At 41.5% G+C, this 26,172-nt stretch overlaps 1 protein-coding gene across 5 annotated transcripts in view; it reads right to left on the reverse strand.

Moving 5' to 3' along the window:
- AFF1 (ALF transcription elongation factor 1) overlaps nucleotides 1-26,172 on the reverse strand; it is a 221,290-nt gene that overhangs the window by 88,159 nt on the left and 106,959 nt on the right. For all 5 annotated transcript variants that reach the window (XR_015250360.1, XR_015250361.1, XM_086704632.1 and 2 more), the window contains 2 exons: nucleotides 22,914-23,034; nucleotides 21,589-22,509 (listed from right to left, as the gene is read on the reverse strand). Coding sequence is in view for 3 of the 5 variants with exons in the window: in XM_086704632.1 (XP_086560758.1) it covers nucleotides 21,589-22,509; nucleotides 22,914-23,034 (1,042 nt within the window). In the remaining 2 variants the exon portion in view is untranslated. Of the gene's footprint in view, nucleotides 1-21,588; nucleotides 22,510-22,913; nucleotides 23,035-26,172 lie in introns of those variants that run through there.

Raw genomic sequence — 26,172 nt, forward strand, 5'->3', positions numbered from 1 at the left:
ATCTCCCGACAGTAATCTAAGTATTGTGCTAAAGTTACTCATTAACACTAAAGTAGTTCATAATGCTGTAATTTTGCACATAATAACCAAAGATAAAAATGAACATGGGTATTTTATAGGCAGTACATATGTCCTGCATATAATTTTACTTACCTAGCACATTGATGGGAAATAAAAATCAGAGTAATAAAAAGCATAAAAGTCAATGAAGAATTAAACCATACTCTGTGCACTGAAACTTTGGTGTGTAGTTATTTTTGTTTCTTTAAACAAACCAGGCTACAAAAGCTACAATTTTCCTTTTGGCCAAACCAATTTTGACAGATCAGAAACACATGTTTTCAAAGACATTCTATAGGAACTGAGCTGCAGCTACAAAGGGCAGGCTGACCTATTGGTCTCATCAAGTCTCTACCTGGTGCTCATAAGAAGCAGAAAAGACTGGGTGATACTTACACCACTAAAAATACATCCAAAAGGTCCTTGATTCTGTAGGTTTAATCACAGCCCTGAAATCCCATTAACATGCATGGATTTGTAATCCTGCTTAGCCAACAAACATGAATTCAACACCCTCAAGCTCACTTCTCATTGTAGCTCATCACTCACTACTTGCCCAGATGCACACAGTAATTCTTGTGAAGTCAGGCTTTTTACTGCAGTTTATTAAAGAAACTTGAGTGCACTCTGCAACTGGGGATTCTCAATAAGCCTCAGATGTTCCTCTAAGTCATCCCCAGTGGTTCTGGCCTTGCAGGGTAGTGCTTAGGAGCAAGGGTCTGAGTTGGACACACTGGCTTCCAGATATGGCCCTGCCAGGGACCAACTCTAAGCTCACTGAATAGAAACGACTTAAACACAGTGCCTAGCACACAGTACCTTCTCAATAAAATATATCAGTTTTACTGCTATACTCTTACCATGACACAAAAGTCTCAATCTTATTTTTCCTTTTTTTCCATTTTATTAAACTTTCCCACTTCTCCACACCATCACCCAGGCACAAACTTTATTTAATGAAACCTTCCTCTGGAAGGGGGAAGGGAATGCTGAAGGAATGAATGACAACAAATTTTACATTTTTTCGTAACTGTTCTAGGACAATCTTTGCTTGCACCTCCTCTGATTTTTCCTTTTGTTAAAAAATGTTTATTTTTCAGAGAGAGAGAGAGAGAGAGAGAGCAAGGGAGAGAGAGCGGTGGGTGGGGGGGTGGGGAGCAGCAGACAGAGAGAGGGAGAATTCAAAGCAGGCTCTGTGCTATTAGCTCAGAGCCCAATTCAGGGCTCGAACTCATGAACTGTGTGTGAGATCATGACCTGAAGTGAAGTTAGACGCTCAACTGACTGAGCCACCCAGGCGCCTGATTTATCCTTAAATAGCCAAAGTCTCTTCAGCTCTGGAGCAGCCATCACCTATGGACATTCCTGTCTGCACCTTTTTCCAAATTAATTCATGTGGGGGAAACCTGGTAATTTTGTAGAAACTGGGATCCTGAGCCCTAGAGACTGGGAGAATGGAGGGAGCCAGGGCAGGGGCTGTGGTGCTGTCCACCAGGCAAGTGCTGATAAGCCTTGAGGGTTCAGTTGAGACTGCCTCCAGGATACCCCTCATGTCAAGCCATTTATTGAACAAGGAGAAAGTTCAAAAAGCTTTCCCTGAGAGGATTTCAGAGCTAGCATGGGAAAACAAGGACTGGTCATGCCAGCAATGCCCTTCTCCATGAATGTCCCTTTACAGAGTGCCCTGTAGAGGGCACTCAATGAGGGGCCACTAGAAAGCCAAACCCTGGGGTTTACTTAACCAACTACAGCATTATTGATAATTTCTCCATTTTGATGCTTCTGGCATGAGAATTGCTCTTAAGGATGAATGCCATGACCTATCTATCCCACAGTGCCAATCAACAAATTAAGTCTTCAAGCAAGGGAAATAAGACACAGGCTGTAACACTCATCAAAATCAGTTGTATCTTCATTACCATGCAGTGATACTATACCCTATTCTGATATCCTAAAGAAAATCTATAGCCCTTGCATTGCTTCCACCTCTGAAAATACCGAAATAGAGTTAAGGCCCAATCTCTTTCAAATAATACATACCTAATAACTTGCAGGACAACCTGCTGGCACAGTCTGAAATAAATTTCAAACAATATTATCACAAAAGTCTTCTAGGGTGCCTGTATGGCTCAATCGTCTAAGCATCCGACTTCAGCTGGGGTCATGATCTCACGGTTTGAGTTCAAGCCCTACATCGGGCTCTCTGCTGTCAGCACAGAGCCTGCTTCAGATCCTCTGTACCCCTTCACTCTCTCTCTCTCTCTCTCTCTCTGCCCCTCCCCCCGCCCCGTTCTCTCTCAAAAATAAACATTAAAAAAAAAGTCTTCTAAAAAATATCCCTTACTCATGAAAAATTTTATAGATGGTATTGGTAGCAGCAGTCAGTAGTAGAAACATTTAAGAACCAATTAAATAAAGGGGGTGGAAGAAGGGGAAAAGAAAATAATGGACACAACTTAGTTCTGAACTGAGGGAAGCTCTTCAAGCATGAAGAAGTCCTCCAGTGGTGAAGACAAGGAAATGTTTTAGATCACCGCCAGGCCTCAAGCTTTTTTTCTTTTTTTTGATACTGCCCCATCTCTAACCAAACTTTGTCAACTCTTTCCTCCATGACTCAAAGTATAGTCTAAAACAGCTTTATACAAACTTCAGTCATTTCCACAGTATCTTGACAATGACACCATATTATAATACTACCTATGCTATTTTCTTTAAATCAACTTATGATTAACTTTTTTACTGGCCTCACCCTAAGTAACAATATTTATGTAATCCTAAATTTGATGTGATGGTACATATATTTTTTTCTAACTCACATTAAGATAAATAAATATTGGTATTCCTATACTATTTTGGAAGTTCAGGTGCTAACCATTATTATTTAAACCAAAAACTGAATGGATGCCTTGGCATACTTCACTGATGTTTTCCAGTAAAGATGTGGTGACTTCCCTAGCTCATAAAGTCATCCTATTTTATTAGCTTATGTGTCGTCCATCCTCTATATCACACTCAAGAAGCCTTTACAAATTACATGAATATGCCTACTCATGCCTATCCTTACTGGATTTGTGATCCAGACTACAAAATTAACACTATATGATCTGCAGTTCAGTACATAACTTTCCCCCCATGTATTTCATGATGCCCAAATACAACTGAAAGTTCTTCACTAGCCCCACGGAGTCCTTGTAACAACTAATACCAATTCTGGAATCCTGAAAATACAGCAGGTACTCAATACTTAATTAGTGGTACAAAATATTCATTCAAGTCACTTATTTTAAAAGGCGTATTTTAAAATCTGAGTAAAATTAAATGCATGATGCAGAATTTCACTACCTCACCAAAACAATTGAGAAACATAATTAAACCAACACAAAATATCAGGACGTTTCTTAGGATCCTAGTGACTTCTAAACACAGTTGTAAAGTCAATAAAGACAACTTGAAGACTGTTAAATACGATTTTCTGACAGTGTGAATTTGCTTTTACTGTTACTGCGTGTCAACGAAGGTGGGACATCATGCAGCCTACTGTGTGCCAGACCAACATGTACCCCATTCATTTTCACACAGGCCCTGTAGCTCCAGCAGAAACGTCTTGGAGGAAGGGGTCACCTGGGTGGCTCAGTCATCTGTGCATCTGACTCTTGATTTTGGTTCAGGTCAAGATCTCATGGATTGTGAGATGGAGCCCTACATCAGAGCCTACTTGGGATTCTCTCTCTCCTCTGTCTGCCCCTCCCCTGCTTATGCTCTCACTCTCTCTCTCAAAATAAATAAACTTAAAAACGAAAAAAGATGGAGGAAAATGGGGCATCTGGATGGTTCAGTCAATTAAGCATCCAACTTGAATTCGGCTCAGGTCGTGATCTCATGGTTTGTGGGATCAAGCCCTATGGTTGGGCTCAGCACTGACAGAGCAGAGTCTGCTTGGGATTCTCTCTCCCTCTCACTCTCTCAATATAAACAATTAAAAAATCTGATAAAGTGCTATAAGCATTACTTAAAAAAAAAAAGATGGAGAAAAATTAACCCAGGTATTCTGACTCCATAATGCCATCTAACATTATCTCCCACGAATTATTTCTTTAAAGTTTAAAATTCAGAACTATTAAAACTACCCAAATTTCAGATTCTAAGCCAAGGTGAAGAGATGAATCTACTACATTTACTTATACACTTAGACAGTGTTAGAATAACTATGATAATGATGTAGACACAGCAGCTATTTATGAAATATTCACTATATGCAGTAACTAATAGAGTTTCATGTTCATTTTCTCATTTAAATCTGACAACTACATTGTGAAGAAAATTCTATTATTATTTCTGTTATACAGCTAAGAAATGGAGGCTTGACCAGTAATTTTTACTATTTAAGTAATTTGCCTGGTCTAATAGCTAGTTTGAGATAAAGATTCAAACCCAAGTTTTCCTTAATCCAAAACTTCATGCTCTTAACCACTATGTATAATGCCCTAAAGTCCCATCTATAATTAGCCAAAAAAAAAAAAAAAAAAAAAAGAAAGAAACCAAACAAATCCGAGATTACCAAAAAAAAAAAGAAAAACTTAAAAGTATGTCTTTGTTCCCTCCAATGACTCCAAAGTTCTCAGTGTTCCATGGATTGCACGTTCTATTATAGATTTATTATTTGTCCCTAGTTATAAATATTAACACATCAAACTTTTCAGCAATGATACTGACGGGAAAAAAAATCCTATCCAACAAGAAGAAAATAGCTTAGAAGTTCTCCAGAACAGTCACACCCCAGTTCTTAAATAGTACCCTATACTAATTAAATATACGTGTATATTTGTACAAGTATAGAAACCTGTACTCTACAGAAAGTTCAACGTGAGTTGCCCATAAAACTACATGATCAATATTGCTAAGATCAGCCTTTTTGGAAGATGATGAGAGTATCCAGAGCCACGCAGGAGCCAAAGCTGTTATATCCCTTCCTCTCTTACGTTTTCTGTTTGAATCAATAAAGGCTGTTCATATCATAAAAACATGTATACACGTTGTTAAGATCAAAGAAAGGAATGCAGCTCTTTTTTGCTGAATGGGCGCTGAAAGCCATTTTCCCATTATTCACTTTAAAAACAAGAAAAGCATTTCTGAATAAAAGATTTTAGAGAATATGCTACTGAACTCAGTATAGGAAACAGCATCAGCATCCAACGGGTAGGAATTCAACTCCTTTTTAAAAAAGAATCATAATATTTTAGAGCTGAGAAGAGCATGAAATGACTACCCACCTCTTCATTTAGGAAAACTAAGTGAGCACATTTCGATTTGGTGACAAACAGAATAAGAATCCACGTTCCATGGTTTTGGGTAGTAGCAAACTTAAAAACAAAAAACAAGTGGTTAAGTAGCCTAACACTGTGGAGGTTTTTTTTCTTTAAAATATGAATAAGTGTCTGAATTACACATTTAAAGGTTTATCAGAAAACATCTCCATATCTGGAAACAAGGGCAAAAGATAAAGAAGTGGGACCAACTTTACGTAATTTCTTTTAAAAGTCTGAAAATCAGGGGCTCCTGGCTGGCTCAGTCAGTACAGCATGCAACTCTTGATCTTAGGCTTTTTGTTTTTGTTTGGAGAGGAAGAGAGAGCGAGCAGGAGAGCGCTCACTCCAGGGAGAGGGGCACAGGTAGACAGATGATCCCAAGCAGGCTCCACACTCAGTGCAGAGCCTGACATGGGGCTGGATCCCAGAACCCTGAGCCAAACAACCAACCTGAGCGAAAATCAAGAGTCGGATGCTCAACCCACTAAACCACTGGGGCGTCCCGGTCTCAGGGTTTTTTGAATTTAAGCCCCACACTGGGCACAGAGCTTACTTAAAACACACACAAAACAGTTTGAAAATCAACTGCTTTTTACTTCAACTAGAACCATTAAACACATTTCACTATAAATCCTTCAGAAAAGATAGGTCTTTTGCATGTCTGGGTTTTCATCCATTGGATCTGCCCAAAGGGAGGGACAATCAAGGATATAGAAATACTCGAACTCACACAGACAGCATGGACACTCAAAGGGCTCAAGCAAGGACTGGGACAAGCCAGCGTGTTTGCCCTAAAGGTCAGCCAACTGTTGCTTTGCAGAAATGCAAAACCTATGTTGCCAATGCCTACGGAAAAATAAATAAATAAATATCCAGATTTCAATGTGAAGTATATTAATTTTCAGATGCTGGCAACTCAATCAGTACACCATACAAGACGCTGTTCCTTCTAAGGGGAGCACTCTCCAAAGTTGGCTTTAATGCTGTCTTCTCTCACAAATGGGGGCTTGGGGGAACACGGTATTTGGAAACACGCTCATTTTGAAGAGATGAATCTCTTTTTATACTAAGCACAGTGCCACATACATTATGGACATCTTCAGTTCCCTCTGAGAGACTGAAAAGGCCCTCTGTCTGGGGGACACGGTACAAGGCGGCCTGCCGGCTGCACTCTGCGACGGTCTCCTGTTGGCCGCACGAGCGCCTGCCAAAGCCTGCTTCGGCGGACTGGCATATGCAGCCTGACAGATCACCAGAAATGCGAACCAAGTAAGCAAAACAAACCACAGTGTAGTTATTTTACATGACTTGCATGGAATAAACCTGTGAACTATAGGTGAGTCATAACATAATAAAGGACTCAATTAGGTTCAGAACAACACACCAGTGTTTTCCCTCATCGTAGCAACTAGTTCACTGGCATCTTGAGAGAATATAAGGGACATAAAGAACCCTGCTGTCTCTGTCTCACCCTTTCCTGAATGATAATTAATCTTACTAGAAAATTAAACCCAGGTTGCCAGTCGGGCATTTTCAGGGTCAGTAATTCTTAAGTTACTAGGATACCAATTAATGATACCCAAGTGCCCTAAGAAGAGTTAATGCCCCTACCCAAAATGGTTGGCTCATTCCCAAAAAAGTGATTCCCCCGATGGCAAAATATCTGAAACTGAGATTCCTCTGAGAATAACAGCAATTTTATCATATGTAACCACTTATATAAAAAGACACCCAAAATACACCAAAGGAAATCTGGTGTCTTATTTAATAGAGAGGAAAGCACCCAAATACATGACAGACACAGAAAAATCTTCACTTTCCAAATTTTATAGTACATAAAACCACGAGATTAATCTCTAAACTCAATACTGAAAATACAGCAATTAGGAGGCTGGAGCTCTACTAAGAATACCTGATGATCGGATTCGACTGCTTATTTTCAAATCCACATGTAAGAATGCCTAAAATGACCTGGGAAATACTTAGGCTGAAAATGGTAAGTCAAACAATTTCTTTAAAAAACTGCTGAACTTAAGTACCTGCTTCCCATCCCAGCATCCTAAATAATAAATATGGTCCTGCATCAAACTGTTTACCCCCATTACTCCCACACACATTTATAAGAGATTGTCTTTCAGACTGCAGATCCAAGTGAACTAAGAACTCGAGCTCAGCACAGAGCAGGAAAATCCCCATTTTTGCCTCATTTGTGCTAAACACAAAGGACAAAGAAGAAAAGGCAACACATGATCCTGCCCTCAAAATGTTTAGCACCTAGAGAAAGACAGAGGACGACACCAAGAAGTGCTGAGACCAGAAGTCTGGGTACCAGGAGCACAGAGGAGAAAATCACATCTTTCAGGGCCTGGGTGGTAGGAGTGGGGACAAGGAAGCGTCAGCAGGGGTCCACGACCCAGGCCTGGAGTGACAGGCAAGAGTCCTGTTGAGAAAGCAATGGGCTTGGGGGGGGGGGGGGGGCGCGCGGCTGGAGGTCGGGGCAGGGGAGAGAAGGCGGCAACTGGAAACACCTGGATTTGTATTTGTATCCTGGACAATAAAGAGGTACTGAAGGATTTAAACCAGAGGTGACTTGATTCAGTTTTCATATAATAGAATCACTCTCTTGTGCACAATATGGCAGACAGTTTGAAGAGAAGGAAAAGGGTAAGAAGGCAGATTAGAAAGAAGCTCTAACAGTTCAAGAAAGAAGACAAAAACCTGAACTAGACATGGGACAGTGAGGAACAGAGAAAAGCAGCTTTCAACAATATCTAGAAAGCAATATCCATAGGACATAGGATTACCCAAATGGGTAATGCAGGAGACAGAAAGGAATGGGGACTGATGACCAGGAAGAGGGAGGAGAGTGTTCTGCGTGTATGAAGAGGTACAGGAAATGTGATAAAATCCCTTAGAGCCGCTGAATTTGAAATGCCTGTGCAACACCAACAAGAAAAGCTGGATGAAAGGATCTAGAGCCGGAAAAATTTTTTACGAGCTTTAGCCTAGAAAAATCAATTTGGTGGTCATAAGTGTGTCAGCATTTGAAATCTATGTGCAGAGCAGATTACCAGGAAAAGGCTACAGAAGGAGAAAATATGGCTGAAGGCAGAGCTTGGGGAAGCGGTGGGAAAGGCAGCCTCCCGAGGGGATTAAAGCATGTGTGGAGAGGTAGGAGCGAACCCAGCCAAATGAGAGCGGTGTTTCAGGGGGTGGTGGTCAACAGTGTCAAACGGCCCAGAGAGGTAAAGAGGCTACTACGCCTCAAGAGTGCTCCTTGACTCTGACCATCAGGTGTCCACTGGAGGCAGCACAGGGGCACAAGCCAGCCTGCAAAGGGTTTAGAGACTGGCTGGGAGGAAAGGAAGCAGGCACAGAACGTCTACCTACTTCTTTTTCCTGAGCCTCGGCTAGGAAGGGAGGAAGAAAGAGGTGATTAGAGTAAGACAGGGGTGAGAAAAGGTTTGTTTTACCCTGTAAGCTAAGAAAGGCCTGAATGTAACTACAGACCGTTAGGAAAGAGGCAAGTGAGGAGGGAAAGGCTGAAGGTAACCAAAAAGGGTATGCAGGTGGAAGGCAAGAAGAGAAAGATCACCTCCTTCTCTGAGACCAAAGGGAAAGAGGCAAATGGTGGATGTAAATATGGACTTTTGGGGTGGGGGGTGGTGGAGGAAATCAATGTAGATGGAGAGAACAGAGATCTCATTCCTGGTGGCCTCCTCCTTTAAAGGGTAGAAACCTCAGAGAAAGCCACATGGCCACCATGAGCAAATCTGAGTTTTAATCATTCTCTCATCTGAGTCATAGTATTGCCCAACATTTGCATTTATCAGGCACTGACATGAAGGCAAGGCCATGTAGAAAATCAGAGTTCTTAATGCTTCCAATAAAAGTGTTCCACAAATGATCATTGCTCCACAGAAACCACGTCCTGTGGTAGAAACAGGAGCCAAGGGTCCTGGTTCCATGCCCCCATCACTGCCACTTAGGAGCTTAAATCATTAAACCCCTTAGAGACTCAGTTCCATGGCATGTAAAATGGTAATCTGTGCCAACTTCCCTAACTCACAAGGTTGCTGTAACAATGGAGAGAGAAACAAATAAGCAAGTGCTTTGGAATTAAAAGGGGGTGGGGTGGGGGCGGCAGTAAAATATTTTCAAGCACAGACGTTTTTATAAAGGGAAACATTTACACCAGGAATTGCCAAGCTATGGAATCTGCTCTACAGGAGCAAGTGCAAACCCCTGTGCTATCAGGCAGGGCCTGGCAGTGGGGCCTTCACCTCAGCAAGTCAGTTCTTTAAACAGTTCTTGATAAACCCTAAGCAAGTGCCATCTTTCCCCCTAGGCTCTTCGTTAGTTTATTTTTAACACTCGTACACCAAAATTTTAGGGTTTTATTCACCTAGCATCTTAACTGGGAATTCCTGGTTCCCTTGATCTAATTCTACCTACATTTCTTTTTAAATTTGTTTTATGTTTATTTTTGAGACAGAGAGCACGAACAGGGAAGGGGCAGAGAGAGAGAGGTAAACACAAAAATCGGAAGTAGCCTCCAGGCTCGGAGCTGTTTGCACAGAGCCCGATGCGGGACTCGAATTCGTGAACCGCTAGATCATGACCTGAGCTGAAGTCAGACACTCAACCGACTGAGCCACCCAGGCATCCCCACCTACGTTTCTAAAGTATACACCAATTAACAAGAATGGGTTCAGAGCCTTTCTACCTTCCCAACAACACCAACTCCCCATGTCCAAATTCTACCTTTTTCCCTAAAGACTCGTTCAAATTTTAACTCTAATTGCTCCAACTACCGCTCATTGAGCTTTTACTATGTACCAAGTACCGTTCTAAGCATTTCATATGGACTACCCTCAATCTAGTATCCCTGTTACTAACAACACAGCCAGGTCAATTTCCCTGCCCAAGGTCTCACAGAATTATAACTCTCACTTCACCATGCTGAAGTGTCTGCCATCAACCCAAAGTAATTTCTCCTTTTTATTAACCACCGGTTCTTGGATAAATTACTCAGTAAGGAACTAAAGAATTTCACATACTGGCCCCATTCCTCATCTCCCCATTGCTCTGCTCTGTCTCTACCCAATCTCCTTGAACCACAGGCCCAGACATTCTTGCTGGGTTCCTCACTGTGTCTTGCCTCCATGTTTCTTCTCCCCTGAGTACTTGAGCCTGGAATGCACTTTTGCCAATACCCAAAACCCAAAGTGCTACAAAAGTCAACTCTAAAAGAATGTGCAGCTTCCTCTTTTGAAAGGCAACTTAATATAGGGGTCATAGTTAAGAGTGTGGACTCAAGCCAGGCTACTTAGATCTGGATTCCAGAGCCAGCACTTAAGGCCGGGTAAGCCTGGACAACTGAATCTCTCTAACTCTGAGTCTCTCAATAAAACTGCAATAATAATAGTGCCTACCACATGGGGATAGTTGCAAGGATTAAATGAGTTAATGCACATAAAGCATTCAGAACTGGTCCCACCAAAACAAGAAAACAGTGTGAGCTCTTTAAGACTGTAATTAGTGGTTCCACACTACCTTTTTCATCCTGATGATACTTTGTTATTTTTTTTCTGCACTATATAATAAATGTATTGTGTCAGTGTCTTTCTCTCCCATTAGCTCCCTTTATATCTAGTAGGTGTTCAAATACCTGTTGCCTAAAAAGGCAGAAACCTAGAATGTAACAATGTGAATACCTTCTGACCAAACTGTTCTTGACAGGAAAAGAATTTTTAACATTTTTAAAGAATGTCTAGATTATTTGATACCAGGGAAAAAAAGAATTTTTTTTACAAATTCACATGTTCTCAAGTATGAAAAAATGTTGGAAGCAACATAAGAATACAGCACCAAAATCTGTTAAAAAAAAAAAAATTCTTTTCCCCTACAATGCACTAGCAAATATTTGCTTTGAGGCAGAAGATTTTTTAAGAATTGGCTGTAAGGAAAAGGAGAATCTATAAAGCTTGAGTTTGTAACTGCAGGAAATTTGAATACGGAATGCTTTCTTTCCTTAATTCATGTAGTTCAATTCAAGCTTCAAATTCTTGTCCGATATATATTTTCAGAGTTCTACTATTTGTAAATTGGAACAACAACAACAACAAAAAAACCTAAGGTGAGTTATCTAAGGGACAGAGCTAGAAATAGGACCTCTAATTACTTAAATACTGAGGCCCCTAGATTAAAACATTAAACCTCAAAACCCTTCAGCCAAAGGATTAAGGAGATTAGAGCAGGCTTGACAAATTACCACAGGGTTAGGGGGAAAAATGCAGAGAGAAAGTAGGCCAAGCTTAAATAGGGAATGAAATGAAGTTCAAGAGAAAACTAATGGTGTGTGTGGACCCTGAACCTCTATGGGGGAAAAAAGTGTCAACCTAGTGATTTCAACAATTAAAGAAACAGCATCAGTGTAAAAATAGCTGCTTCTAAAGTTCTTGGAAAATGTGAACACACAGCAAAGTTAACCTCGGAAAATAACGATTTTCAAACAGATCTTGGCAACTGGAGAGGAGAAATACAAGGCCAAAAAATAAACTTGTTATGATAACAGGAACCAGGATTCTCTCTTAAAAGGACTTCTGCTTAAATATCCCATTAGTAATGGTCACTCCCATCAAAACAACCAAAATCAAAACTACTAAAATTCACTCATCAACAAGACTCCCCTTTGGGTTTTCTGTCCCTGAAGATTATCAGTTGGCTCAAAATAAATCACAATTAATCTAGACAAGAGCTGAAATGACTCCGGTGGCTACATGAGGGCCTGGGAGAGCGCACGGCCTGGAAAGCTTCTAAAGAGTTGAATGTCTCCATTTTGGCAAAGGCACAATGTGAGGGACCCATGGGGGATCCAATAACTCTCCACAAACATCTCAAGTGTGAAAACAACAAGGAGGAACAGGAATTTCTTATCCTGGTACCAAATGTACTTCTGGCATTTTGAGAAGGAAGAGAACATAAAACGTACAAAGAAAACAACTCCAATTAATACCACCCAAAAAGATTTTCAAGGTTCAATTGTAGGCTTTCTTCTTCGGCTACTATAAGTAATTCTATTATTCACACTAACTCATTTCTAGCAATTTTTGAATTTTTCAAAAATGTCTTGCTTTTATTACTTAGAATGTTTCCTTCAGAGTTTAAAGTGTTTCTTCAAACTCAAAAACAATTACCAGGATCAGGACATTAAAGGTGGAAGCTTCTACTCAGCTCTAATGGTGAAACTGAAAATCTGATTTTCTCCAGTTTGTAAATATTGGCTCAAAGGCCGGGCGGTGGCGGGGGGGGGGGGGACCCCAAACCCTAAAAAAATACACACATCACAGAAGCAAAACAAAATCGTCCACAGGCCCTGTCTAGTGCTCAGGCTGTCTGTCTGTAGCTTCTGCTCTAAAATTTCCATCAGTCACTTGCTACTACTTTTTCACTTCTTTATTTAGTTATTTGGGGGCTCTAAATTTTAGCCAGTGTCTAAGCAGATCCAGGTTGGTTACTATTCAGTATTTCTCCTAAGATAGGAAGTATTCTGCTGCAGGCATCATCAGGGAGTTGTGTACACAGATAACCTTTCTGCTTTGTTATCATTTTCTTAACATAAACATTTAAGTAGGGCAGGTCTGCCCAAGTTCACTGAGCACTAGCTCCTGGAATCTAATGTGCTATTAAATTACTGTTACTGTAATAAAAACATCTTTAGAAAACTGAGGAAAACTAGGTAAGGTTGCATCAGAATCTTTGCCCACAAGCTTGCGAGTGTTGATGCACAACAAAGTGGAGTCTTTGCGGTCCTACTCCCTTTTCTTCCCTGAGGCTGCTCTCATTTCCTTCTCAACAGGAAAAGCCCCACCAATTCAGCAGGATCTTTTAGCCTGAGGCCCACATGGGAGACAGGGACCGCTGAGAAGAGGGCACTCTTTTAACCCTGCTGGGGTCCATTTCAGCTCTTCGGGAGCAGTTTTCATTTCTAGACCCAAGAACAACCCTCATGAAAATCAAAGCTACAGATTCTTGAGCCTACCTGTATACCTGCTGAATCGATCTCCTGGAGCAAAGGAATTTTGAACAAGTTGTATCTTTAGCAGGCTTCCCCCAGGGGATTCTGCTGTGTTGCCACGTTTCAGAATGAATGTAAAAATTCTCTTTGATCGACAGTAGTGGGCTTCTAACCCAAGAGGACTTGTAACAGGCTCCACACATCACGTGGCATAAGCCAGGGGCACATGCTGTTCCCTCTTCCTGGAATATTGATGCTCCCTGACCCCTGGCACATCTGCTATGGTCTGAATGGTCATGTGCCCCCCAAATTCATGTGGAAATCCTAAATTCATGTTGAAACCCCATAGGTGAGGACAGTAAGAGGTGGAGCCTTTGAGAGATGGTTAAGTCATAACAGTAGAGCCCTGAAAAATGGGATTAGTGCCTTACAAAAGAAGTTACACGGAGATCCCTGCCCCTTACACTAAGTGAGGATACAGTGAGAAGATGCCAACAGGGAACTAGGAAGAAGGTCTTGAGAATGTGGTCATGCTATTGCCTTGATCTTGGACTTCTACCTTTCAGAACTGTGAGAAATTTCTGTTGTTTATAAGCCACCCAGTCTGTGATATTTTGTTCACAGCATCCCAATCAGACTAGGACAATCCCTCACTTTTTTCCCTTTTTTTACTCACTATTCAGGTCTTGTGTGAATTCTTCTCTTAGCTCCTTCATTCTAAACTGCAGTCCCCCTTTATCCTTCTTATAATAAATAGTCTGTGGATACCTTTATAGTGCTGGCCAAAGTTCTTACAACTTAACCTGAGTGGTTATTTGAATAATGTCAGTTCCCAATTAGACAGTTAAGGTCCAAGAGGACCAGAACCATCTGTTTGGCCCACCATTGTAATCCCATCCCCAGCACTATGCCTGGCACATAGCAGGTGCTCTAGATATTTTAGTTAGAAGTTGCAGAATTCATGGTGTATAGGGGAGAGGGTGTGCTTCTTAACTCTACAAGAGTGTTTTATCAGCAGGACACATACCATCGACACACCAAAAGTGAACTGCCTGAAGGGTTACATCATTGTGTAATAAGGAAGTTGCTCTTTTCAACTTTAAGATAATAAGAGAACTAAATATGGAAGAAGGAAAGACTGTACAAATGAATGTAAAGTGAAACCACTATCACAGAGTTTTCCACCATGGACCAACTCACACTGTTAGGCTGAAAATGGAAGATTCAGTTTAAGAGTTGCCATGAATCAAGGTGATCCAAAATGGCACTGACAGCTGCAGGGGACACCTGGGTTTTGGAAATTAGGTAGAAGCATTTGGTAATATAAATCATCCCTCACTGATGCCCTAAGAGGCCACAAGGTAATCAGAGACCATTAGGACTCAAAATCAAATTTACCTGGAGGGGTATGGCATGGGACCACATAAGGAGATAGAAGCAGTAGCAAATTTAAACGGATACTAAATTCTGCTAGATACCAATAAGTAAATTAAGATAATTGTACTATTTACACGTATACTTCAAACTTTAAGTGAAAAAAAAATGGAAACCTATCATTTCTACTCTTTTATAAGCAGATTCTCAAGTTCCCAGAATGATCTTCAGTTTTTGCTTCTGAAGACGAAGCCACCCTCATTTCTTCCCATCCACTTGCCCCTAGCCACAGGTAAGCTGAGCCAGGAAGGGCTTGAATCAGGGACTTCTCAGGCAGTCCAGTCCCAAAGCTTTAAATACCAACTGTATGCAAACACAGACCAAAGTTATCATTTCCAGTCTTAACAGTTTCTCTGAGCCGGTCTCAGAGACTTGTCGAGTCTACCTGGACAAATAATGGCATCTCAAACTAGGTATCTGATCTACTCAGAGCTCTTGCCTTTCCCTCCAAACCTGCTACACCAAGGTCAACTCCACCTCAGTAGCAGCTATCATCCCAGCATCCACACCTACCAAGTTAAAAAAAAAAAAAAAAAATCCTTGATGCCTCACTTTCCCTCACCTCAGTCTCACTCCCATCTCTAATCAATCAAAGTCCTATCAGTTCCCAGTCAAAAACATCCAGAAATCTGCCCAGTGTGCACCAAGCCCACTCTTATCATCCTACTCTAAGCCATCATCATTTCTCAGCCCTTAACTGGTCTCCCTGCTTCAACCCTTGCCCCTTCAAGGCTTTTTCCACCCAGAAGCCAGAATTATTATTTTTTTTTTTAAAGAAAGATTTATCACTGTTATGCTCAAGATGGTCCAGTGGTATCCATTCCTACTTGACAAGCAGAAGTAGAAAGATCACAGTACTGAAGGTGCTAGCTCTGGCTCTGTTACTAATTATAATAAATCTTGGCAAAATCAAGTGATTTCACCCGCCTAGGCCTTCCTACCAAATGAAAGGGCTTTATGTTTAGCTTCACAAGTCTAATATTCTAAATCCAATATATTTAAAATGCCCATCTCAGCATATTCCATTTGTCTGTTTCAATAAAACATCTATTTCCTAAATCCTGTATCTAACTCTCTCCCTCCCTCCCCCTCCGTCTCTCCCTCTCTCAGGGTCCATGCTCAGAAGCACAACACAGAAATACCACAGCGCCTCTCTCACATCTGTTTGTTATCTTTAGGCAGAAAGGGGAGACAGCGAGGAACCTCAGCCTTCCATTTGGGCAGGTCCATCTCCAATGGGGCGACTCTACACCTGGAAGGCACCCATGTAAGATCGCTGAGGCCTGGCTGTACCCTCACGGATCACTTCACGCCACTACACATCTCCCAGCTGATACAGAAGAACTAACACGCCCCCAGAAAGACCAAGTGCAGATTTTTGTGAGCCAGGCCTCTAGGTGGTCATAATACTGACCTGCTGATCACTTTCTTTCCTGTAGATTTTAGGAAAAACTAACTTTTTTTTTTTAAGTTCATTTATTTTTGAGACAAAGAGAGACAGAGCATGAATGGGGGAGGGGCAGAGAGAGAGGCAGACACAGAATCGGAAGCAGGCTCCAGGCTCCGAGCCATCAGCCCAGAGCCCGAAGCGGGGCTCGAACTCAGGGACTGTGAGATCGTGACCTAAGCCGAAGTCGGACGCTCAACCGACTGAGCCACCCAGGCGCCCCAGGAAAGACTAACTTTTAACTATGAAGATGACTTATTCCAGAGAAGAATACCATTTTTTAGGAGAAACAACTAAAATGTACAAACCATGTTCATCTCCCACGAAAGGAAAGGACTGTGTAAGGAATTCACATGTACGTGGCTTGAGAATGAAAGAGAGCCAAGCAGACAAGAGGATTTTCCCAATTTGGTTCACTTTTTAAAAATACTGTTTCATGGAAGCCACGGGGAAGGGGGTGGAGATGAACAAACAAACCGCAAAACCCTCACACTCAAAAAGCCAGGAAAGAAAACCTCCTCTGACTTGCCTTAGGACAAATTAAGCAAATAAAGGAAAACCACTTAGCTACCCCCACACCCCTTCTCGCAGGGGCACCAACAGCCAATTTCCTCTATCCCCATTCTCTATCCTTCTGCCCCAATGCCACAAACAGCCCAAGATAATTGCTAATATTCTGGTCCTAAATTCAGAGTTTAACTGCTCTGGGGCTAATTCCCTGCTTTCTCTGACATCCCATCTCTATGCTTCCCTTTGATTTGTGAGAATATTAAAATTTGATACTTTAATCCAACCTATACTTTTTTTTTTTAAATGTTTTTTTTTTTTCAACGTTTATTTATTTTTGGGACAGAGTGAGACAGAGCATGAACGGGGGAGGAGCAGAGAGAGAGGGAGACACAGAATCGGAAACAGGCTCCAGGCTCCGAGCCATCAGCCCAGAGCCTGACGCGGGGCTCGAATTCACGGACCGCGAGATCGTGACCTGGCTGAAGTCGGACGCCTAACCGACTGCGCCACCCAGGCGCCCCCAACCTATACTTTTTAACATTCATTTCAAGGAGAGGGAGAGAGACGGGAAGGGGCAAAGAGAAAAAGAGACAGAGAATCCCAAGCAGGCTCTCGTCAGTGCAGCGCCCCATGCGGAGCTTAATCTCACAATCTCACAATCCCACAATCTGTGAGATCATGACCTGAGCCAAGATCAAGAATCGGCTGCCTTGGCACAAAAACAGACACGCAGATCAATGCAACAGAATAGAGAACCCAGAAATGGACGCACAAACGTATGGCCAACTAATCTTTGACAAAGCAGGAAAGAATATCCAATGGAATAAAGACAGTTTCTTCATCAAGTGGTCCTGGGAAAACCGGACAGTGACATGCAGAAGAATGAACCTGGACCACTTACTTACACCACACACAAAAATAAACTCAAAATGGATGAAAGACCTAAATGTAAGAGAGGAAGCCACCAAAATCCTTGAGGAGAAAGCAGGCAAAACCTCTCTGATCTTGGCCGCAGCAACTTCTTATTCAACACATCTCGAGAGGCAAGGGAAACAAAAGCAAAAATGAACTATTGGGACCTCATCAAAATAAAAAGCTTCTGCACAGCAAAGGAAACAATCAGCAAAACTAAAAGGCAACCAACAGAATGGGAGAATGTATTTGCAAACGACATACTGGATAAAGGGTTAGTATCCAAAATCTATAAAGAACACATCAAACTCAACACCCAAAAAAACAAATAATCCAGTGAAGAAACGGGAACGAGACATGAACAGACACTTCTCCAATGAAGACATCCAGATAGCCAACTGACACATGAAAAAATGCTCAACCTCACTCATCATCAGGGAGATACAAATCAAAACCACAATGAGATACCACCTCACCCCTGTCAGAATGGCTAACATTAACAACTCAGGCAACAACAGATATTGGCGAGGATGCGGAGAAAAAGGATCTCTTTTGCACTGCTGGTGGGAATGCAAGCTGGTGCAGCCACACTGGAAAACAGTATGGAGGTTCCTCAAAAACCTAAAAATAGAACTACCCTACAACCCAGCAATTGCACTACTAGGTGTTTATCCAAGGGATACAGGTGTGCTGTTTCAAAGGGGCACATGCTCCCCCATGTTTACAGCAGCACTATCAACAATAGCCAAAGTATGGAAACAGCCCAAATGTCCATCGATGGATGAATGGATAAAGAAGATGTGGTATAAATATACAATGGAGTATTACTCGGCAATCAAAAAGAATGAAATCTTGCCATTTGCAACTACGTGGATGGAACTGGAAGGTATGATGCTAAGCGAAATTAGAGAAAGACAAATATCGTATGACTTCACTCATATGAGGACTTTAAGAGACAAAACAGATGAATATAAGGGAAAGGAACACAAAAATAATATAAAAACAGGGAGGAGGATAAAACATAAAAGACTCTTAAATATGGAAAACAAACAGAGGGTTCCTGGAGGGCGCGTGTGAGGGGGGATGGGCTAAATGGGAAAGGGGCATTAAGGAATCTACTCCTGAAATCAGTGTTGCACTATATGCTAACTAATTTGGAGGTAAATTTAAAAAATAAAATATAAAATAAAATAAAACTAATTTCAAATTAAAAAAAGAGGGGCGCCTGGGTGGCGCAGTCGGTTAAGCGTCCGACTTCAGCCAGGTCACGATCTCGCGGTCTGTGAGTTCGAGCCCCGCATCAGGCTCTGGGCTGATGGCTCAGAGCCTGGAGCCTGTTTCCGATTCTGTGTCTCCCTCTCTCTCTGCTCCTCCCCCGTTCATGCTCTGTCTCTCTCTGTCCCAAAAATAAATAAACGTTGAAAAAAAAAAAATTTAAAAAAAAAAAATTAAAAAAAGAGTCGGCTGCTTAGCCAACTGAGCCACCCAGGTGCCTCAAATTCAACCTACACTTTTAAAAAAAAAATATTTAAAAATACCCATTTTATCAGGTGTGTGAAGTTAATGTTAAGTCTATGAAACGTGAGATATTAGATAAAAGAGCTAAACAGATCTGAAACCTAGTCAGATAACACTAATACCCCTGATTTCCAGATTTATTCCCCCTTCATTCCAAGAGCTTAACGTTGAATCCCCCCCTTCACATAGGCTGCCCTGAGCCCTCCATCTCCAGGGGCTCAAGGCAGTCGGCACCACAGCTGCCAGCAGCCCAAGAACCCTGAGCAGATACTAGACGGAGCCACCACCATGTTAAAATGAATGCTAACTGGGAACACAGCACAGGCCCAAGATGAAAGGTTCACACCTGCTCAAACTGTTGACAGCAGATGACCTTGGGCCAAGAAAACCCCATGCTCCAATCACCAAACCTATAGAGGATTTTGTTCCTTTCAAATATCCATTCAGAAAATATCCCAGGGCCATCTAGCATGGTCCTATGGCCTAACATATTACATCTGAGGAGCTTTGAGACCTTGGAGAAATCTCAACTTGGCTTATCTTTTCTTCACCAAGAAAGCAAAAAGTTGACTAGGATTCTCTCCCCTGGAAGGTCTATTAGAAATCCCATTGGTTCAATTTACCTAGGTTCACCGCTTTATGACAACCACTTGAAACTTTCTCCTAGGCACCAAGTAGTAGATAGTTTGGACTCCACTGACCTCTAACTGTTTCATGTGTGGAGGCTGATGTACACACTAGACTGTCATCTCTCCTGGGGCAGCACCAATACTTGCCTGGCATCCCACCCTGCGCTTAAGCATATGGTGGAGCATTTGGCAGACAATGCAAATATTTGCTAATTTGTCTTAAACTTGTTTTAAAGCAATTTTTAGTGGCATGGTTTTTTGTTTTTAAAGAAAATATGTTTAAATTTCCCCCTTATCTGTTTTTTAAACTAGGAAAACAGTTATTTGATAAATAAGGCAAAGAAAATCCCACTAAATTCTTTACTGTCTGAATTATAAGGCAGGCTGGCTGACTGACCATTGTGAGGAAGATCTCACTTCATTTCACTCTAACTTAATTTGCTGCCTACCTCTCCCCCTAGCCCAGCACACAATGTTTAGTAAATATCATTACAGTGAATTTTCATAACTTATGGGAGTTATGAGTTCTGCCATTTTGGCCATTTCTACCACTTGTTTTCCTCCCGCTTTCCCATTTTTCCTCAGCCTCCAAATAAGTCACATGGTGAAAACATCCAGAGACACTCCATCTCAACAGCTGACTGTGGATGGAGCCATAACCTCTTTAAACCAAAAGCTGACACCCCAGAGGAACAGATTTTCCTTCTTCAAGATAAGGGTTATCTTTCCAGTTAAGCATCCTGGAGTCTGTTTTGGTTTTGTTTTTAAACCTTAAGGAATTTTACCTTCTAGCACTAGGTAAGACTGATATCTGGGTGCCCACAAAAGCCTTTGAGCAATGGATATGCAAATTAGAATGTTTATACAATAGATGTGACTAAACCAAGGACATTACCTTAACAGATAAGCTTCAAGACAAATTCACTTCAAACATTTCACTTTGCACTACTAATCTGAATTTTGGAGTAACTAACTGGTGCTAATTTAGAATTCCAGTGATAAGATGTGTGCTCTGATTCTCTTCATTCAAACACAATGCTGCCATTTACAAAGGAGCAGAAAAAGGAATTTCTTCTTTGCTTAAAAAGATAAAGTATTTTGGTTACTTGAAAAAGCCAGAGTTGAATAACATTCTGTATTATATTTGTGACTCACTTTCAAATGAGAGGTCACCATACCCCCACTCCTTTTTTAGGTGGTAAATAAAACAGAACTTCAGTTTCAGAGTTTCTTATAATTTACAGGGAAATCTTTATAAGCTTTAGAAATACTTTGCCTTCAACATTTTAACCTCTTACTTTCACTTTTGTATGGTTTAGATCTCAGAAAAACTAACTGGGGTAGAGAAGTCTTAACTTTTTTTTTTTTTTTGCTCTACAATGTCAGTGTTCCCCCAAACAAACAAAAACAATAGCTCAAAACCTTCCTGAAACTTTCTTATGATAAATACCATGATTGGGTTGTAGATTATAAAACGGAGCGAACGGTACTCATGATCTCTATATTTTACAGCATATAAGTTATGGCCCAATAAAAATACTTTTTTAAAGACCTTCCTGAAAATCACATTTCAGTATCCGTCATCAGCAATTTAGCTCAGACCTGAGTTCTCTTGGGTCAACATGATCCCAAAGCCAAAAAGGAGTCTCACAACCCAAAAGCTATTGACATCCATGCCCCCAATTCTCCAGAACCTTCCATCTCAAATTTTCCTTCACACCAGAATTGTCCCAGATACAAAATTTCACTCACCTCAACCGACTGAGAAGGCATCTTCAGCTTGGTGAGCTTGGCTTTCGCAGGCACTTTTAAGTCTGTTTTTTCAAAGGTCTGCTGCCGGTAGTCCTCCGGCAGTGGTTTCAGTTCAGGAGACTCACTTGGAGCCTGATCTTGACCATCCATGGGCCGGACATAAGCCGTGGGCTTCTGCTGCATTGCCACAGTTTTTGAGGGGAGGGAAGGTGGGGGGAAAGTCTGAGAAGGTGGCTGGGGAGGGGCTACCCCAAGGCTGGCAACTGCCACTAAACTGTCTTGAGGGGTCTCTTTATCATGGACCTTGACCACTAGGTCTTTGGGAGATTTGGCCGGGCAATAGCCTTTATTGTTACTGTTACTGCTGTGAACCTTGTTGCTTCCTTGTGTCCTGGGAAGAGTCTGCTGGTTGGAATGTACAGGTGACAAGGGGGCCACTGGGGAAGGCAAAGAGAGCAAGGGAGAGAGCTCCCTCTCTGGAGCAGAGTCTGTCACCAAAGCACAGCGGTCTCCATCAGCTCTGCGGTCACCTTTTTTGTGATGAGCAGAGCCGCACCCCTCCTGACCGAGGCGATCTTGGGTCAGGTGCTGGCTGTCTGGTGGGCCATAGCCTCTGACATGAGGATTTGACATTGGTTCCATTCTTGGCTGTGCCATCTTTGGATTGTGGCTGATGTTACCAACAGGAAGTGGTCCGGAGGCAGGAGTGTTAATAGGCTGGTGGTGGGCACTGGTGTGGAAGGGGTGGGGTGGAATGCTGCTCCCCTTCTCAGGAAATGAAGGATATCTTGGCTTTCCCAACCTATTTTCAGAAGCATCCAAGCGATGAGGGTGGGACTTGGTACTGAGGAACTCCTTCATTTCTTCATAGTTTCCCAACATGTTCTGTATTCGACTGGATAGCTCATCACCTTTTTCTGTCTGAAAAAGGAAAGACAGCAGAGTTAGATACCAGAAAAAAAAAAAAAATCTAAGGAAAACCACTATTTAATAAACAGTGTTACATAATACCATTTAAAAGGGGAAAAATAACCACAAAACTTCAATTTAATGTGACAGGAAACGTAACATGAAATTTAAACTCAGTTCCCCTGTTGAGAAGCCTGTCACGGACAAATATTACTAAAGACAAGAGACTGACATTACAAAAGACTATAAACTTTGGTAATTTGCACAACAATGTTCAGAGAATTTTCATAGTTTGTTTTCAAAACCAACCTAAGATAAGTTGTCTTATTTTCACGTTTGTGACCCTTGTTCAAACTCATTTTCAATGCAGAGTTAAATACGGTGATAAATCAGACTTTCTAGTATTCAATAAATACCTTGTAGGGCTCTCCAAAAAGGGGGATCTTTTCAGGAAATGCCTCTTTCTCTTGGTGAGCTTCCTGGTTGCGTCTTTCCTTCTCTCTAATTCGAAGCAGATTTCTGTCTTCATTGTACAAGCTGTTTCAGATGCCACAAAAGAACAAAAACAATAAAATTTATCATGTCCAAAGTTTTGCTATGCATATGTAGATGTGTGAAGGAGGCCAGGATAGGTCAACAAGAAGGTATGACAAGGGAGATGTTTTCAAGAAAGCCTAAGTCCCCTCAACCCACTCTTGGATTAAGGCTGTGACCCTCCAGCTGCGGGTCCTGGCTCCAGAAACCTAAGCATTCACTCTGGAATACTGCCTTCATGGCTCAGGACTGATTCCAAACTGAACAGTCTTTTATAGGCAGTCATGGAAGAGAGACAAGATTAATGATATTTTTACTTTTAGCTTGCAAAATATGGGGTAGAGGTAGAAGCTTTTCATCTGAAGGAGTCAGCAGGATGTGAACTTTAAAAAGGCTGTTTTCCTGGATCAGTATTATACATTCTGGAAGATTAAAATCAAAAGGCTTATTTCATAATTAAAAGATTACCAACCACCCCAAACAGCATTTACTTTATTCTCAGCTTATTCTACTGGGAGTGTCTTGGCATGTAAATCCGAAAAGATAATTTTTATTTCTCATTTCAAACGTCAAGGATGGGAAAATCCAATTGTAGATGTCATCTCTACCTACCGAGAAGTCTGATAATCTGCTTGCCCTAAACCACATAAAACTATATCCTACATCCTTTTAAACCACATAAAAATACATCCTAAATCATCAGCCCTGGCACCAAAGGGGTTAAAAATGCATTCACTGACAAATAAATTGCAGAGATGGAAACCAAAAAGAGTGCGGTTTTAGCCAGCATATAAACCAAAAGTGGGCTTGCCTCAGGTGGGCAACACAGGCCACACCCTCTCGACCCCCCACAAGGTGATGTATGAGAATAACGAAAATAAGAACTATAAGCCAACTTTTGTCCTCATAACACTTCCTTCTAGGGTATCTACTGAATCCTTTCCCTCACCATTATGTAAATAAATAAGTAGGAAATTTTTCAATTGTCTTGCCAAGACAATATATACCTTTAGAAACTCGCCCCCATCTCAGACACCCCTTTTCCTGGCCTCTGCTCTCATGTCTCTTTATTTCCTCTGGCAAGAGCCTACTTACTGGTCTCTCTGCCTCCCCAACATCTTGTCCCTCTAAATTAACCTTCTCATGGAAAGAAATCCAATCTAAAACTCTGGTTTTTGTGGCACTATCCATATTTTAAAATAACAAGAATTGGACAGCTCTTTGCTGCTGCAGAATAAACTCTAAATCTTTGCTTTGGCATTAAAATTCCCCCATAATCGGGTACAGATCTACTCTAGATATTATCCTACTGTCTCTAGATATTATCCTACTGTCTCCCTTGCAGGCCTGCCACAAGCATTCTCTTGACAGTCATGTCCATTCCCCAAACATACCCTGTTAAAGATACCCTCTTGCTCCAATCCCCACCCCAAAAACCCTGAATGATATCCAATTCTTCAGGACCAGCTTACACACAAAATATGATTCTCCTGCAGACCACATCTATATTCCAGGCATACCAGACTATTCCCTGCTCCTCACTGACATCCTGAACTTCAATGCTTTCATTCTAAGCAATTTCCTCTGCTTCTCTCTCAACCTCACACCCCCATCCCCAATTTTCAGCCACCAGCAAATCTCTGGAGTGAAGGTTCCAGTGTTACTCACCCTAAAGGGTTCCTCAAATCCACCAAGTATGTGCTGATAGAACATACTGATTGCTTCTCTCTCCTCCTCCCCTTCCCCCTAGAATGTGAACTCCATCAAAATAGAACGACTCATATTTCTCTCTTTCCTGATACTAAAGCATGGTACTTTGCATTGAAGCTTATCATTTAAGTATTTTTTTAATTAAAAAAAAAAAAAAACAGCTGCTATTGCTTACAGTATATTTTTTAAAACTTACTTGTAATTACAAAACAAACAAAAAAATGCTGAAAGACACATGCAAAAACAATTTTTAAAAAATAGTCATCGGGGTGCCTGGGTGGCTCAGTCACTTAAACGTCCGACTTCGGCTCAGGTCATGATCTCACGGTCCGTGAGTTCGAGCCCCGCGTCGGGCTCTGGGCTGATGGCTCAGAGCCTGGAGCCTGATTCAGATTCTGTGTCTCCCTCTCTCTCTGACCCTCCCCCGTTCATACTCTGACTCTGTCTCAAAAATAAATAAATGTTAAAAAAATAAAATAAAATAAAATAAATAAAATAAAATAAAATAAAAGTCATCTAGGAGCGCCTGGGTGGCTCAGTCAGTTGAGCGCCTGACTCTGGCTCAGGTCATGATCTCAAGGCTTGAGCTTGTGGGTTCGAGCCCAACATGCGCTCTCTGCTGTCAGCACTGAGCCCACTTCAGGATCCTCTGTTTCCCTCTCCCTCTCTCTCTCTCTGCTCCTTTGCCACTCATGTTCTCTCTCTCTCAACAATTTTTTTTTTTTTTTAAACACAGCCCTCTAAAAAGTGATTTGCAGCTATTTCTACAGCCTTAAGGTAGTGGGGGGCTAAGCTACCTGGCTAAATTCACCAGGATGTGGCAAAGAATTACCTGCTCAGACCACTGTTACCAAAAACTTTTCCTAAATGATGGATATCTCGATGTCCTACTTTCAGAGAACTACAAAGTGAACAATTTATGTCAGTCAACATACTGAAAAAAGTGAAGGAAAGAAAAACTAAACCAGAAACTAGCCATGGAGTATTCTTTAACAAAGTCTGAATCTCACATGTTTTGGACAATTAGATTTATTTCTGGTTGAAAGAAGCACAGTGGACTTGATGACTACTCTGGAATTCCCTTCAATTACCTTAGAATTTTGGTAATTCCTCGTTGGCCCAAAAAACAATCACGTAACATTAACATACGTAACGTTAACATACATCCATGGGAGCCAATAAGAGGGTTGATCAGGAAATAACTTTCTTCTTTCAAACTTGCTTTTACAGCCACTTTGTTTACAGAGGGCGTGGGGCATGCAACTACCTCTGGGCAACCTGAACTGCCAAGTTTCTCTTTTCCAAAGCTACTTGGTACTGTACCCCGAATGGGCACGCACAAGGAGAAGCGGCCTCCCAAGGGCGTCTGCTTTACCATTCTCGCCACGAAGGGAGTTCTCCCTTTTCGGATTCTGCTGGGGACAACGGCAA

Source organism: Puma concolor, chromosome B1 (genome assembly GCF_028749965.1).
Source record: "Puma concolor isolate L17-30 chromosome B1, mPumCon1.1.hap2, whole genome shotgun sequence".
NCBI classification, from domain to species: Eukaryota; Metazoa; Chordata; class Mammalia; order Carnivora; family Felidae; genus Puma; species Puma concolor.